The 15,229-nt window shown below is 39.4% G+C and overlaps 1 protein-coding gene and 1 non-coding gene across 2 annotated transcripts in view; both read left to right on the top strand.

Annotated features, from left to right (window-relative positions):
- The first annotated feature begins 4,073 nt into the window (after positions 1 to 4,073).
- Mir6337 (microRNA 6337) lies at positions 4,074 to 4,178 on the top strand. The gene has a single exon (NR_105755.1). It is a non-coding gene; the product is annotated as a microRNA 6337 (primary transcript).
- Positions 4,179 to 4,447: 269 nt separating this feature from the next.
- Positions 4,448 to 15,229, top strand: part of Slc38a11 (solute carrier family 38, member 11) — a 50,364-nt gene continuing 39,582 nt past the window's right edge. Inside the window, exons 1-6 of the mRNA NM_177074.2 lie at positions 4,448 to 4,593; positions 5,007 to 5,127; positions 7,073 to 7,147; positions 10,286 to 10,420; positions 13,085 to 13,150; positions 14,605 to 14,711. Of these exons, the coding sequence (NP_796048.2) occupies positions 4,555 to 4,593; positions 5,007 to 5,127; positions 7,073 to 7,147; positions 10,286 to 10,420; positions 13,085 to 13,150; positions 14,605 to 14,711 (543 nt within the window). The 5' untranslated portion in view covers positions 4,448 to 4,554. The remainder of the gene's footprint in view (positions 4,594 to 5,006; positions 5,128 to 7,072; positions 7,148 to 10,285; positions 10,421 to 13,084; positions 13,151 to 14,604; positions 14,712 to 15,229) is intronic.

Here is a 15,229-nt window from a genome sequence, read left to right as displayed (position 1 = left end):
ATCCATAAGGGGAGGAAGATTTCTCAGAATATCCCAAACCAAGAGCTGGCCAGTCACATCCATCACATACCCAAGTTTCTCAGATAAAAACCCACAGATGACCTGCAGACGGGGACCCAGGACGAACCTGCAGAGTATTCTCCCAGCTTTGTAGACTCCAAGTTCTTTGTTGAGGAGGCAAAACTGCACACCTTGGTGTTCCATGGTCCCTAGATTATTACTGATACAAGCAGGGGTGGGCTGTTTGCTTTTTACTAATGTACACTTTAAGAAAACAAACTGAACTATCCCCTGACGTCTGAAAGGAATTCTATTAAAGAACCTTTCCTGGTACTACACACATAGAAATACCTAAAGTGAACAAGTCCTCTTTGACTGTTAGAATTATAATATTAATATCCTGTGAGGGTATATTAAGAAATGAATGAATGCAAATGACAAAAGGCCTCAGGTTAACTCTGCTTAAGACAATATTAAATGTATTTCTTCCAAACCTCACGTATGTATTGAATATCCGGATATTTATCTTGTTGCTTTGTTATTCTTGGTATTGTGTTTCCAGGAGATGGCTTGGTTTCTCCTCCTTGGTTTCTGCTTCAGTTCTTGTGTTCAGTTATCAACTTGAATTTTTGCCCTGACTCCTTTCAGTGATAGATTGTTACCTGAAAGTATAAGATGAAAAGAATCCTTTCCTCCCCAAGTTGCTATTGCCTGGGGTGTTTTATCACAGCAATAGAAAACCCAACTTAAGACATAGATGCTTTGTGCTGTATAACAGTTGGACAGTTTTGGCCCAACAAAGTATTTTTCTGTTTAGGTACAGCAAACATTTATGAAGGCTTTATTATAGACCAATTAACAACCCTTTCCTTACTCACACCTTAACGGTGTCAGAAAATGGTCAGATTAACCATTAGGAAGAGCTTTCTAAATCCAGATTTGTGCCTAGATGGACCCTTGTCCACGAATTGTAAGAAAGCCGTGGTCTATTAGACGTTAACTAGTCTAGATCATAAAGAAAGAAACGAGAAAAACATTATCCTGCAGGAGCAAAGTATATGCTTTATATAATTGTGTGATTCTATAAAAAGCTCAAATTAAGGCTTACTATATTGCTAGAAGTCTGGTTCTCTGGCCTCAGTCTAGTGCTATAACAGACAGATTCAATAATATCGGTGGTTGTTTTCCTGTTGCATGTTTTTCCTTATGCACTTATCCTACCGAGAAAGCACTATATAATCTGTCTAAACCAAAGGGCTCCGGAACATTGGTTATGCTGACCTCTGTGGGGGAGGACTGTCAGTGATTCTATGTTGACTGTTCTTCAGATTTTCTCATTGGGAATCTAGTACTTTTGAAATTATACTAAATAACAGTAATTTTGAAATCATGAAAATGTCCATTCAAAAACCATCATTAAATATGTAAAGAAAGACTATTCAACAGTTATTTATGCACATATAAATCAATATACATATATACATACATACTCCATACACACATACATCTTATTTTAGCTATGTATTTCTTTGTAACAAACAATTATAAAATTAGTGGCCTACCTAGAAAATCAATAACACTTGCTATTTGACATTTTCTGTATATCAGGAATTTAGGAGCAATTTATTTGGACAGCCTGGCTCAGGGTCTTTCATGGAGTTAGGTTGCTGTGAGAGGCTCCAGATAGGAGACTGAGGTTGAAGAATCTTTATGTGTCAGCCACATGACACTGTAGCATGCCTGACCACATGAGCCTCTCCATACACAATTAGAATTCCTAACATGACCAAAGAAGCAGCAACTCAGTGGCCACAGATACTTCTGTGACTTGGTATCCGAAATGGTACACATCTCTGTTATCAAAAGCTGGTTATTAGAAGGTGATCACTGAACCTTGTCCAGTCATGAAAATAAAACTGTCAGAAAATGGTCAGATTCACCATTAGGAAAAGCTTTGCTTTCTAAATCCAGACTTGTGCCTAGATGGACCCTTGTCCAAGAAATTGAATGAATGAATGAATGAATGAATGAATGAACTAAATGGCCTTTTGACAGGAATATCAGAGAGAGACTTTATGGACATATTTTAAAACTCACATACTCTATGTTCTCCAATAGAAAAATAAATAAATACACAGATAAGCACACACAGTTTTCTTTATCATAAGGTTATCTCTGAAGCAGAAATAAGGCAACTTACAAAACTATCTGTACTTTATTTTTTGTTTTCTGTTCCTTTACATTTTTAGTTATTGTGAGGGAGGAGGGATACAGCAAACAAGCATGCGCATCAGGGTATTCTTGGGGAAGCCAGAGAACATTTTTCTTGAGTCATTTCTCTCTTTCAACCACAGATTTGTAGTAACAGAATGCAGACCACCAGGCTCCTGTGGCAAGCACTTGTACTGATGGAGCCATCCTGCAGTCCCTCCACTCTATTTTTACATGAGTTTTTAAGTTAGCACACAAAGTAACGGCTTTGTGGTACCATGTCTTTATGTCAGTCTATTTCATTTTCTTTATCCTGTTCTCCACTGCCCTTCCCCCCTCCCTCTGGCTATCCATTTTCTTTTCCTCTTCATTTCATGCTTTTTAAAAATGAAAATTTTCTTTTTGAAGAGTTAAGTTTTACAAAAACATTTCAGTTTATAATCCTGATTGTTTGTGGTACCTGTGGTAAAATTAATTGCAAGCTAAACTTAGAATTGATAATCTTAGAACGTCATACCTTTCTTGTTAATGAATACAGGATATCTGTCTACTAATACCTTATTCAGTATCCCTTGATTGTCGTGATTTTCTCTGAAGAGATTAAATACAATTGTGTACTTTGCTGCGCTTATTACTAAAGATTTGTATACTTAGTACTATACTGAATAGCTATTCACTGATAGTATTATATTCTTTCAAATTGTATCTGATTGTTAATTATTGTGGTACAGAAATTCGCATATATTTAAGCTAGTATCATATCTTGTCATCTCTCTGTGTTCTTTTATTAAATCAAATATTTTCTCTAATTCTGTAAGTTGAAAAAAAAAACATTACAGTGTTGAATGTGGTTTACAATATTATAGACCATTAATGCTGTTTGTGTGTGTGTAACTTATGGTTACAAATAAATTCTTACGAATGATAGATGGAAAAATATTGATAATTTCATGAACTGGTTGATTCTAGAGCTGTGAGGATCAAGGAAAGAGAAGTTGGTGGTGTTTCTACTGTAACTCTGAGTGTTCATTTTTACAAACGGAAAAGCAAGGGGCAAATGTTGAAACTTCTTCAATTAATGGTACAGAGTAGTGGAGGATTTTTAAATAGCTCTAGTTTTTTCTAACCTTTTATCTTTCTTTTGCATGCTGTGTAGGTGTGTGTGGATGCCTATTTGTGCATGAGTGATGGCTCCGGAGTGAGGTGGATCCCTGTTTCATTCACTGGGGAAGGCATGTCTCACTTTAACCCAAAGTTTGCCCATCAGCAACCTTAGCTGTCCAGCTTGCCCTGGCAGTCAAGGGGTTTGGAGAACCCAAACTCTGGTCTCCATGCTTTCATGCCAAGGTGCCTGAGAAGTCACCTCCCCACGACCCAGTTTGTTTGTTTTCTTTATATATTAAAACTTTTTTTTCATATTTAAATAGTCACGAAAAATAAATAAATAAATAAATAAAATAAATAAATAAATAATATAAAGAACCTCTCCGTTTCGTTAGCATCTATGGATTATTATTTTCTTGCCCCAGAGGACGTTCTCTGCCCATCTTCCGGTCTGTTTCATCCTGTTTAACACAAAATGACAAATAGAAATTTTCATTTAAGGTTCTTCCTAGCCTAGGTATTCTAGGGACCCTCCCTTTGTTGGCCCCTGCATGTCCCTTTTCCTTTTTAAAGGATCATTACCTGAATCCGCAGTATCAATCTATCGCGCCTTTCTCTTAATTTTTCCTTCTCCGAAATTTCCAGGGCCTCTTTGACTAAGGCATGCACAGCAAACAATCTGGCTAAAGCCCCCAAGTAGTATTTTGCTTTCTGATGATTTCTTTATGAGGCTTCCAAATTCTACTTAATATAAAAGTTCTAACATTTCACAGTCCTTTTCTATCCAAGAAGAGGTGTAGGGGGAGGAACACCCTGTAAACAATGTCACTCTGTGGAGATGAGGGCTGCTGGGTTGCTAGGTTCTTAGCTGGCTTCAGACTCTGGCATAGGAACAGAGAGAGAAGCAAGGGAAAACGCACGCTGTGGGAGGAACAGGTTGTACCTTTGCAGTTTTAGATAGAGAGATCAGTGCGGTGCGCCCTGAGTGAGGGGAGTCTGAGCTACAGGGTTAGAAATGTCCAGCATCCTCACCCGCAGCAGCGAGCAGGGTGCACCCGCCCCGCCCCGTGAAGGCGGAGACCTCTGAGCTGCAGCCTAGTGCCCAGCGTACCCAGGGACCCGCTGCACCGGCTCCTTCCATCTCGCTGGCGAACTTAAGCGGGCAAAACCTGCAGGGGAGTTTGGCCTGGTGGGAGCCTGCTTCCCAGCCTCAGAACCTGCCCTTGCGCAGATGCAGACATGAGCTATCAGCAGCCACAGCTGAGCGGTCCTCTGCAGGTAAAACTGGCAACAAGGGCAAGAGCTCAACATCCTCCTTAAGTTTAATGCTGGGGTCTTGGTTTGGCAAAAAGGGATAGATCTGACTTAATCTGACCTACACCGATTTGGCAAACACTTTTCAATAACACCAATAACCTCTTTAATTTCATAAAACCGTGTGGTTGACTCCTAACAGACTCTGGAGTTGGGTCAAAGCAGTTGGGCAGCCTCAACATGGAGACTTGTGAAGACTTAAGGATAGACTTTAAGTTCTTTTGGATTGCTGGCCATTCTTGTTTTCCCTCCTTATTGATGTATTATTAACACTATAGGCATAACTTGATGTCATTACTATGTTTGAATCCTGCGTTGCTTATTTATCTGACTTTTTTTTCGAACTAGTAAAATCGTTATTTTATCTATTAAAATAGAGAGAGACAGACTCGAGTGACAGAGAAAGCCTGATCTCCGGACATGAACACGGAGGGAAATCTAGTCAGTCTGCCGCTGTTTTCAATGTAGTCAATTCTGTTATAGGATCTGGGATAATAGGTAAGCCACCCGTGTCTGCTTGGTTCTGTTTATGAAGTATAAAGACAAGCTTTTCAAAGTGTTATTATGATGCTAGCATTCAGTAAAACTTCAATGGGGTTTTCTTCCACAAAAGCTTTTATATTTTTTTCCATCATAGTAATGATCTGTCCTCTTTATGCGGAAATTGCACTGTTTCCCCCCCCCCACATCAGACAATAGCATCCTCCAGTTGGGGAGAGGCTACACAGGGGCCGGGGAAAATGGGCTTTTCATAGATTAACTGGTCAGTGGATCATGTCAACTAATGCATTTGTTTCTTCTTTCTGAAGCAGACTGTATTACAAAAACCATCTTAGTGTCAGTGTGAAACTTGCAGATTCCTGCGTATATTATGTGTACAAAAGCTTAATGGGAGACTTTTAAGAATCCTATGAAAATTAAACTAGATAATATCTCCTTGTGCACCTATATGATCTTAAATTTAAAATATGAGCTTATGAAATACTGTTTACATCTAGTTATTAATAGAATTCATTTACAGCAGTGCTTACAATTGGTAAGAATAGCCCCTGTTATCCCAACAAATTAGAAGCAAGGGAAAGCTTCTATAAAAGTAAAAACTTTAAAAGCTATTGCATTCCATTAATAGAAGCAGTATTTTCCAGTGTTTATTATTGTTTTTATAGCTGGAGACATTCCATTTCAGAAAAGGCAAGGAAAACAAGAGCCTATCTATTGCAATACCCACCAAATATGTAGCTGTTTAACTATAAAATTTCCAGATTTTAATTTACTTAAAAGTATGAGTTTATCAAATGGATTGTTTTTATTTTTATTTATTTCTTATTTCATTTTATGTGTGTGTATAGGTGTTTTGACTGCATATATATATACCACAGGTATGCCTGGGGCCCACAGAGGTCAGTAGAGGGTGTCTGATAACCTGGAACAGAAGTTCCAGGATGGATGTGAGTCACCATGTGGGTGCTGGAAAATAGGTATATGGTAAGAGCAACAAGCACTCTTAACTGCTGAGCCATCCCTCCAGCCCTGAGTTAATTTCCTTTTTTTTCTTTTTTTCCACAAGATGCTGTGATTTCTGGCTTCACATTAATCCATATACACATTTTTTTAAAAATGAACAATAACTTGGAGGTTCCTGAGGTAAAGCAGGAGCAAGCAGGGACACATGCTTGTCTAAAACCCTGTCTCCGTGTATCACGGGAGTATGAACCGTTCAACCTGACAGAATTCTAGAATTCCTGATGGGAAAACTTTTCCAGGGTAATCCAGTTTAGCAAAGTCAAAATGTTCCCCTTCACTGCCCTCAGCAGAATTATTTAAAAGAGATTTTTTTTTCTGAAAAAGAAATGTTCTGGGTAGAAGTGCTTAAATTATTTTACTTGGGATATTTTATAGTCTATAATCTAAAATGACCCATATGTGCAAAGCAGTGAAAAATAATGTTATAAACCCCATTGCCCTTGAGAAAAAGTCACTTTGCTTTCCTGTCCCTCCGCATGCTCTCTATTTTCTACATGGTTCCCCCATTTGGGCTCCGGAATCAGTCTTCACTAAGATCCTACAGCTGTGCCCTGGTGCTTTCCACAGCAGCATGGAGGGGAGGGGTGGTCCTTCTCCGAGGAGTCCAGGGCACTAACCATCACCCGGAGATGAGCATTGTCTATGTGAACTGGAATCAGGTTTTCATGTGCTGCTTTTTAATTCTTCTTCTGTCACCTCATGCGCTGGCTTTCTTGACAGGTCCTTAAGCTAATGACATTCCATTCTGAAATAAGTGCTAATATGCTGATATTTGATTTTGGACTACCCCATTCCCACATCACAACTTTTAAATCACTTATATAATTGATTTTTACCTTTTATATATGAATCGTGGGAGCTTTTTGCATTTTCTGGATGCCTTTCTGATGTGAGGTTGGGGCATTTTATGTTTTTCCAGGATTGCCTTATTCAATGAAGCAAGCTGGATTTCCCTTGGGAATACTGCTTTTATTCTTGGTCTCATACATCACAGGTAAGTAGCATATAACTGCATATCCCTACAACTTAAGTTGTGCAATGACTTCTTCCCTTGCACAAATACATCCTGCAATTGGATTTCCTACTTCATTAAGAAGCGCATCAAAGCGGCCTAAGGAATTTAAGCACCACATCTGAGGAGATTTGCTTTCCTCCCTAATCCTTTAAACAGATTAGTAAGAGTAGCGCAAAGCTATATCACAAAGCTTAAAGCTGGTCATGTGGTTTTTTCACTTCGAGCAGAACATGGCGAATGAGAAAGTTGTTTCCAAGACTGGTGGCAGCTGAGAAGACACTACTCCCCAGTGCCCAAGGCAGAGCTATGTGGCAGGTGCATGCAGATTGGCAGCCATTGTTGGCTGTGTTTGTGTAGGTGATGCTGGGGGTTTGGGTGTTCAGCTGGCAAGGCCAGCCCCTTCTCTCCAGTGCTGCCCGTGTGTGCTGTGTCTGCCAGTGCCTGCCTGCACAACAGAAAGCTGCTTCCAGATTGCTTTCTCTTCTACTCCCCGCTCATCCAACATCCATCTTCGCCCACAGGTTGCCACTCTTCAGGTAAAGGCAAGTTCAGCACTCAGACCAGGTCTCCTTGCTATAATTTTCAATCCAGCCAGTTCCGCCATCCCACCGGCTTACTTTGTAAAGCTTTTCTCTGACTTAGGATCACTGTGAAAGAGCCAGCAGTCATTAACAGATACAGAGGGCTTTGTTTACATTTTTTTGTTTGGTGTTGTTTTGTTGTTGTTGTTTCACTGTGGTAACAGTTATCAGTGGTGATCTAGATGGATGCCTTGTACCAACTAGTGGAAAACCCCTCAACTGTCCCCTCTTTGAACCTATGGCTTGGGCCTCAAGAAACCCTCTTCCTACGAGTTTATACACTTTCCTCAATCCCTAGTTTCACAAGGGATTCAGGCAATTACTGTTAACAGTCTAAAAACAAGTCAAACTTTGTTTCAGCCACAGGGAAGGCTTAGTGCAATGGGAGGTACACTTGGGGTTCCCGAGATACACCATCAATCCTGGGGCGTTGCTAGTCTCCACCCAAGACTCCCTCCTTGGCACACCTGTTTCTTCTGCCTTATCCAGTCATTCCATGAAGTAAGTGTGTGTGTGTGTGTGTCCCACTGAGTTTAACTACAGTACCTTGCATGAGCAGAGGCAGGGGTTATTAATAGAAAATGGACAACTTACCATTGGTTATACCACTGAAGAAAATGATAACCTCCGTTGCTGCCCAGCCACCATTAACAAGGAAGGGTGGAGTCTCAGGAGCCTCTCCCCAGTGGGCATGATGGGGTGATAATGGACCCCTATCTTGTGCAGGTGGTAAAGTGTTCATGAGTGCACGTGTAGTGTGCAGAAGACCATGTCTCATAGCCCCCTTCCCTCCTACTGGCTCCTCCATTCTTTGGCTCCCTATTTTACAATGTTACTGAACTGTAGAAGGGGCAGTAAATATGTCTCACTTAGGGTCAAGCCCTCAACTGGGATTCTATGCATCAACTGTCGCCAGCTCCTCTGACCAGACCTGAATATGCATAGAAACGTTAATCTATGCATACGAATACAAGTATCTTTAAAAGCCTAGTCATTTTTTTAATTTCCTGCTTCCCAGTGAGTGCTGACAAATATTTAATTTCCACCCAGGTGTATTACCCTAGCTTTAGCGTATTGTAAACACATAATTATAAATCAGCAGGCAGAGAAAATTAAACATCCCATCTGTGTGTCAGGGTTGGAAGAAAATGAATAGTTCGGTAAACCTACATCCTATTACATCTAAATAAGTCATAATGGAGGTAGCATGCTCCATTGCTGGCCTACCCACGGTGCACAGTCTCACCAAAGCCATGCACTATAAGCTTACTCTCAGGAGTAATGACTGACCGCGTCACTTACTATCAGCATCCAAATCCTTAAAGAATTTTAATCAAGCAAAGATTCCCTTCACAAAAGTCAAACAATTTATATCTCAAGATATTCATTTCCTTTCTTATGTTTGAAGAGCAAAATCTGCAAGAACAGTATACTATTTTTTTCCTTTAAATTAACACTAAAATTGTTTTTTTTTAATGGAATTAGTCTTCGTTTTTAAAAGCTACGGCTCTATTGGACAACATAGTAATTAAAAATCTTAAGTCTTCAAGTTAGGCTCCCACTTAAATCCTGTGTCCTTAACTCTGTGGTCCTTATTAGCCATTTGACCCTCTGTAAGTTACTTAGGAACACTAATTAAATGCTGGTTTATCTCCAGATTTCTTTTGAGACAGAATCTCACTTCCAGGCTGGCTATTGGGTAGAAGAGCTTTCTATTTCCTCCACCTCCTGAGTCCTGAGATTACAGGCACGGGACATCGAGCCTAGTCTGTACATTGCTGAGGATCACACACAAGGTTTATATATGATAGACAAGCACTCAACAACTGAGGTACATCTCCAGACATCTATGGTTTTTCTCTTGCCTATGCATATGTCACTAGGTCTCACTGTGATATCCTGGCTGCCCTGGAACTTGCTATGTAGACCAGGCTAGCCTCAAACTCACAGAGATCTACCCACCACTGCCTTGCAAGTGCTAGTGTTAAAGCTGTGTGCATGTGTGTATGCATGAATATATGTGTATGTATGCATCACGTCCAGCCCCCTTTGCTTTCCTACAGCCTCTGATGAAGAAACCTTCAGATCAACAGGTAGTAAATGTTGGTCGTTCTCCTACTGCAAGAGTTTTGGAGACTCCTAATCTCGCTCCTCTCTGCTACACCCGGCAGGGGCACGAGAGCACATTCCAAGAGCAGTTCTGTAGTTTTGAGGAAACTGAGGTCTCGAGTCCCTTTTCTTGTTTTCTTGGTGTCTTCTCACAGGCTCTCCTACAATCCCTTTCTCAGGCCATGTTCCAATGTCCCAGCATGGTGGCACTTGCCTATCATCTCAGCACTCAGGAGGCTGAGGCAGAGAGATGAGGAGTTTAAAGTCATCCTTGGATGCATAGCAAGTTTGAGCTCAGCCCGGGCTACATGGGCATCCTTTGTTTTCTAAGACAATTCAGTTGAAGCATGCAAACGCTTTGTATCAAAAGCTTTAGTCAAATGCATTTTATATCAAGTGATTTGTGTTTTGTTTTGTTTCACTACAGACTTCTCCCTAGTTTTATTGATAAAAGGAGGAGCCCTCTCTGGAACAGACTCCTACCAGTCTTTGGTTAACAAGACCTTTGGCTTTCCCGGGTACCTGCTGCTCTCTACCCTACAGTTTATGTACCCTTTCATAGGTAAGATAGATGGCTGTGAAGACAGATGCTACAATACTTGGTACTAGCATGGTCTTTTTTGAATGAATAACAGTAGCTTTAATAGACATTTGAGAGTCATCAAATTAGTAGTTGTAATGTTGTCTAAATTAAGTGTTTGCATATTAACTATTTTCTTTCTGATTTTCTGGTAATTTCAACCTATTCTGTGACTATATTTTCTAAAATGAATGGGGGTTTGGTTAATGTTTTGATTTTCCTTAGGGGTCCTATTCTCTCCCCCCACCCCAGTCATCAGAATATATATAAGTATATAACGTACATACATACACACAAAAATATCACTCATACACACACACACACACACACACACACACACACACACACACACAGAGGCATGCGTACATCCACATATAATCTTGTATACACACACAAATGCACACAAACATTGTATAACTACAATGATTTGGGATTTAAAGTGAATGACAATAAGTCTCTCTTAAGGCTTAATACAGTTATCTTTTTTTTTTAAGATTTATTTATTTATTATACGTAAGTACATTGTAGCTGTCTTCAGACATTCCAGAAGAGGGCGTCAGATCTCGTTACGGATGGTTGTGAGCCACCATGTGGTTGCTAGGATTTGAATTCCAGACCTTCGGAAGAGCAGTCGGGTGCTCTTACCCACTGAGCCATCTCACCAGCCCTTAATACAGTTATCTTTGTTTTATTTATTTTTTTTTTGAAGACATAAGGATTTGGGGGAGTTGTATACCCATGTTTGTACTAGAGTTGTGAAAATGCTGACCACTCCTTCTTAAATAGATAAAATGTTCATATAAATGAATGACCAAATTTAGTTCATTTATAAAACGTCTTATTCATTCTTTGAAAATTTCAATGTTGACTTCATATTTTATATCAAAATCAAAGAAGCTTGGAGTAAGTCTACATGTTTCCACAAAAATATAAAATATGCTCCCTGCATTTCAATTGAGAGTATTTTGAGGGGGGTGTGCCTTTAAATTTTACTATGGTTATTTGATTTCAATTTAAGCAGCACAATATGTTCCTGAAAAAGTGTTTGCAGACTAACCTTCAACAACAAAATAAATCACATTTTAAATGAGTGTCAAACTCAATTCTTGAGAGGATTCTAGGATAAACCAATTATAAAGTGAGAATCTTCCCGAAGCTCAAGTTGACACTCTGATGTAAATCTATCAGGTGTATACAACCAATTTAAGCTTATCCCTGACTAGCTTACAAATAAATGTGACTCAGACTATGGTTATTTTATTTGGCTTTGACAATTACTGGGTGGTCAAATTTACTCTTCTAACTGCTGACCTGGCTACCTCTTCAGTGGTGTACCCCAGATACTTGCTGTTTCTCCTGGCCTTGTGTCCATCTTCAATCTCCCCTCATGGCAACTGCCTCTTTCTCCTTCCTCCTCCTCTTCTCATTTCCCTCCCCCAACCAGGTCACTCCAAACCCACCTATAGCTAATCTCTCCAGTCATTGGCTGTAGCCAATTTTATTTATTTATTTATTTATTTATTTATTTATTTATTTAAAAGATTTCTTTATTGTAGATGGTCCTTCCTGCAGTCTCGGCTCCAAACTTTGTCTCTGTAACTCCTTCCATGGATATTTTGTTCCCCATTCTAAGAAGGAACAAAATATACACTTTGGTCTCCATCCAGAGACTGCCCCACCCAGGGACCCATCCCATAAACAACCACCAAACCCAAACACTATTGCATATGTCAACAAGATTTTGCTGAGAGGACCGTGATACAGCTGTCTCCTGTGAGGCTATGCCAGTGCCTAGCAAATACAGAAGTGGATGCTCACAGTCATTTATTGGATGGAACACAGGGTCCCCAATGAAGGAGCTAGAGAAAGTACCCAAGGAGCTGAAGGAGTCTGCAACCCTATAGGAGGAAAAACAATATGAACTAGAGCTCATGTCTCTAGCTGCATATTTAGTAGAGGATGACCTAGTTAGCCATCAATGGGAGGAGAGGCACTTGGTCTTGCTAAGATTCTATGTCCCAGGATAGAGGAATGCCAGGGCCAGGAAGCAGGAGTCAGTGGGTTGGGGAGCAGGGGGAGGGGGAAGGGCATAGGGGATTTTTAGAGAGGAAACTAGAAAGGGGAAAGCATTTGAAATGTAAATGAAAAAATCTAATAAGAAATATTTATTTACCTACTTATTATTATATGTAAGTACACTCTAGCTGTCTTCAGACACTCCAGAAGAGGCATCAGATCTCGTTACAGACAGTTGTGAGCCACCATGTGGTTGCTGGGATTTGAACTCAGGACCTTTGGAAGGGCAGTCAGTGCTTTAACTGCTGAGCCATCTCACCAGCCCCCCCTGCCAATTTTATTTAACCAATAGTTTTAAATGAAGGAACAAGGTTTGCGCAACAAAAGCTTGTAAACACGAGAAGTCACTTGTAGCCCTAGACCTTTGGGTATAGAATTTAGCATTACAATACACAGCAACAGAACAAACCTCAACAAACAAGTTATCCTTAATCTGCACATAATAGAAAGTCTATATAATACATGTTAAAATATGTAAATATTTAAAAACTAATAACTTCTGCTGTTTAGAATATGCAAGATAAAATATTACAGCCTTATCAATGACCATTCTTGTCCCTGTGCTTTCAGCTATGATAAGTTACAACATAATAACTGGAGATACTTTGAGCAAAGTTTTTCAAAGACTCCCAGGAGGTAGGTAAAAATGAGAAATGTGATAGATTTGCATAAGCTTATGTTGCATAGCCATCACGTAATTTATAAACATTTATAAATAAAATATTTGATGAAGGGTTGCACTACCTCACAGACTTCGCAGTTCCCGTAATTCACATCCATTCCAGGCCACAGATCTATATTAGCTTTTAAGAGTTGCTATTTTTTTTCTGGACATGGAGGTGCATGGCTTTACTAACTCCAACACTCCAGATGCAGAGGTAGATAGATTTCTCCAAGTTCCAAGTCACACTGATCAATAAAGTAAGTTCCAGGACAGCCAGGGCTACATGGAAAAACCCTGTCCAAAAAAAAAAAAAAAAAAAAAAAAAAGCTAGTTTTCATAAGCTTCCATTTTATTTCTTTATAGTTTTGCTTTTTCATTTTTTTTTTCAGATTACCAAGGAAATGCCACCAAAGAACATTTAGTTTTCTGAGTCTTGCTTCTCAAACTCAGTGGGCTGTACGTAGATGAGATTTGTCACTCCCTGGAGCTCTATCAGTAATCCATTGATATTTCTATTGTTAGGAGTATTCCATACTATAGAAATACAAAGTAACTAGTGTGTCACTCAGCTAAGGGACATTTGTATTGCTTCCATTGTGGGGCAATGTGTATGTATCACAAACCTTCTTCCTGTTCGGTATGTTATCATGTCCTGGTGATGAGTGTGATTCAGGGGCATGTGTCTGGTTGCCTTCTGACTTCGGGGCTATTGGGGCTGGAGAGATGGCTCCCTGGTTAAGAGCATCGGCTGTTCTTGCAGAAGACCAGGGTCCAATTCCTAGCACTTATATGGTGGCTCACAACCATCTGTAAATCCAGGTCCAGGGGAATCCAACACCCTCTCCTGGCCTCCCTGAGCACTGTCATGTACACAATGCAAAGACGTATGTACAGCAAAAGAGCCATGCACATTAAATAAGTAAATAAATAAAATTTTAAAGAGCTCTTTATTCATAGGAATGTAAAATTCTATGATGTCATATGAAGTATAAGCTAATTTTTTATTATTATGCTTATATTTTGTGGTATCTTTCTTTCTTTCTTTTTTTTTTTTTTAGCTCACACAGTCTTTTTTTTTTTAAGATTTATTTTTTTACTTCACTAATGTATATGAGTACACTGTAGCTGTCTTCAGACACACCAGAAGATGGCATCAGATCCCTTTACAGGTAGTTGTGAGCCACCATGAGGTTGCTGGGAATTGAACTCAGGACCTCTGGAACAGTCAGTGTTCTTAACCACTGAGCCATCTCACCAGCCTTGGTATGTTTCTATTTTAAAATGTTTTTTTGTTGTTGTTGTTGCTTATTAACTCAAAACAATCTTTATATATGATTTATGTTTTTTAATTCATTGTTTAGGTAGTTAATATATCACCAATGTGCTATTTATAGCTGCAAACTAAATAATATTTACTATATTTTAGTTGACCCTGGAGGTTGGTTTATTAGTCGGCACTTCATTATTGTGGTTTCAACGGTTACATGTACTCTGCCATTGTCACTGTACCGAGATATAGCAAAGCTTGGAAAGGTAATTTTTACATTTTAAAGATTTATTTATTTTTATTTTTTTATGTATACAAGTGTTCTGCTTTCATGTACGGATGTGAACCATGGGCTTGCAGGAGCCAGAAGAGAGCAACAGATCTCTGGAACTGGAGTGTTTAGAGAGGGTTGTGAGCTGCCATGTGGGTGCTGGCAATCCATGCCCGGTCTTCTATAGGAACAACCAGTACTCTTAACCACTGAGCCATCTCTCCAGCCCCATTTTTATATTTTAAATAGCCCCGAGCTTTATGGATTTACAGCCTATTCAAGTTACAATAGCCTATACAAGCATGCTTGTATGCATGTATACTAGTTACAAGTATGCTTGAGCAAACTGTGATCAGCTCATTTGAGGAAACTGGTGGTTAGCTATGAATAAAATATGTTCTTCCTTTTTCTCCACTAAAGTAGGTAACATGATATCAGACAATAATTTTAAATTTAGAAAATATAGAGAACTATATTTAAAGCAAGTCTACTTTATTAGAAAGTGCCCCATCC

The sequence above is a fragment of the Mus musculus genome, chromosome 2, assembly GCF_000001635.26.
Source record: "Mus musculus strain C57BL/6J chromosome 2, GRCm38.p6 C57BL/6J".
In the NCBI taxonomy this organism is placed as follows: Eukaryota; Metazoa; Chordata; class Mammalia; order Rodentia; family Muridae; genus Mus; species Mus musculus.
Note: the sequence above shows the minus strand (reverse complement) of the source record. Positions and strands in the feature narration are given on the sequence as shown.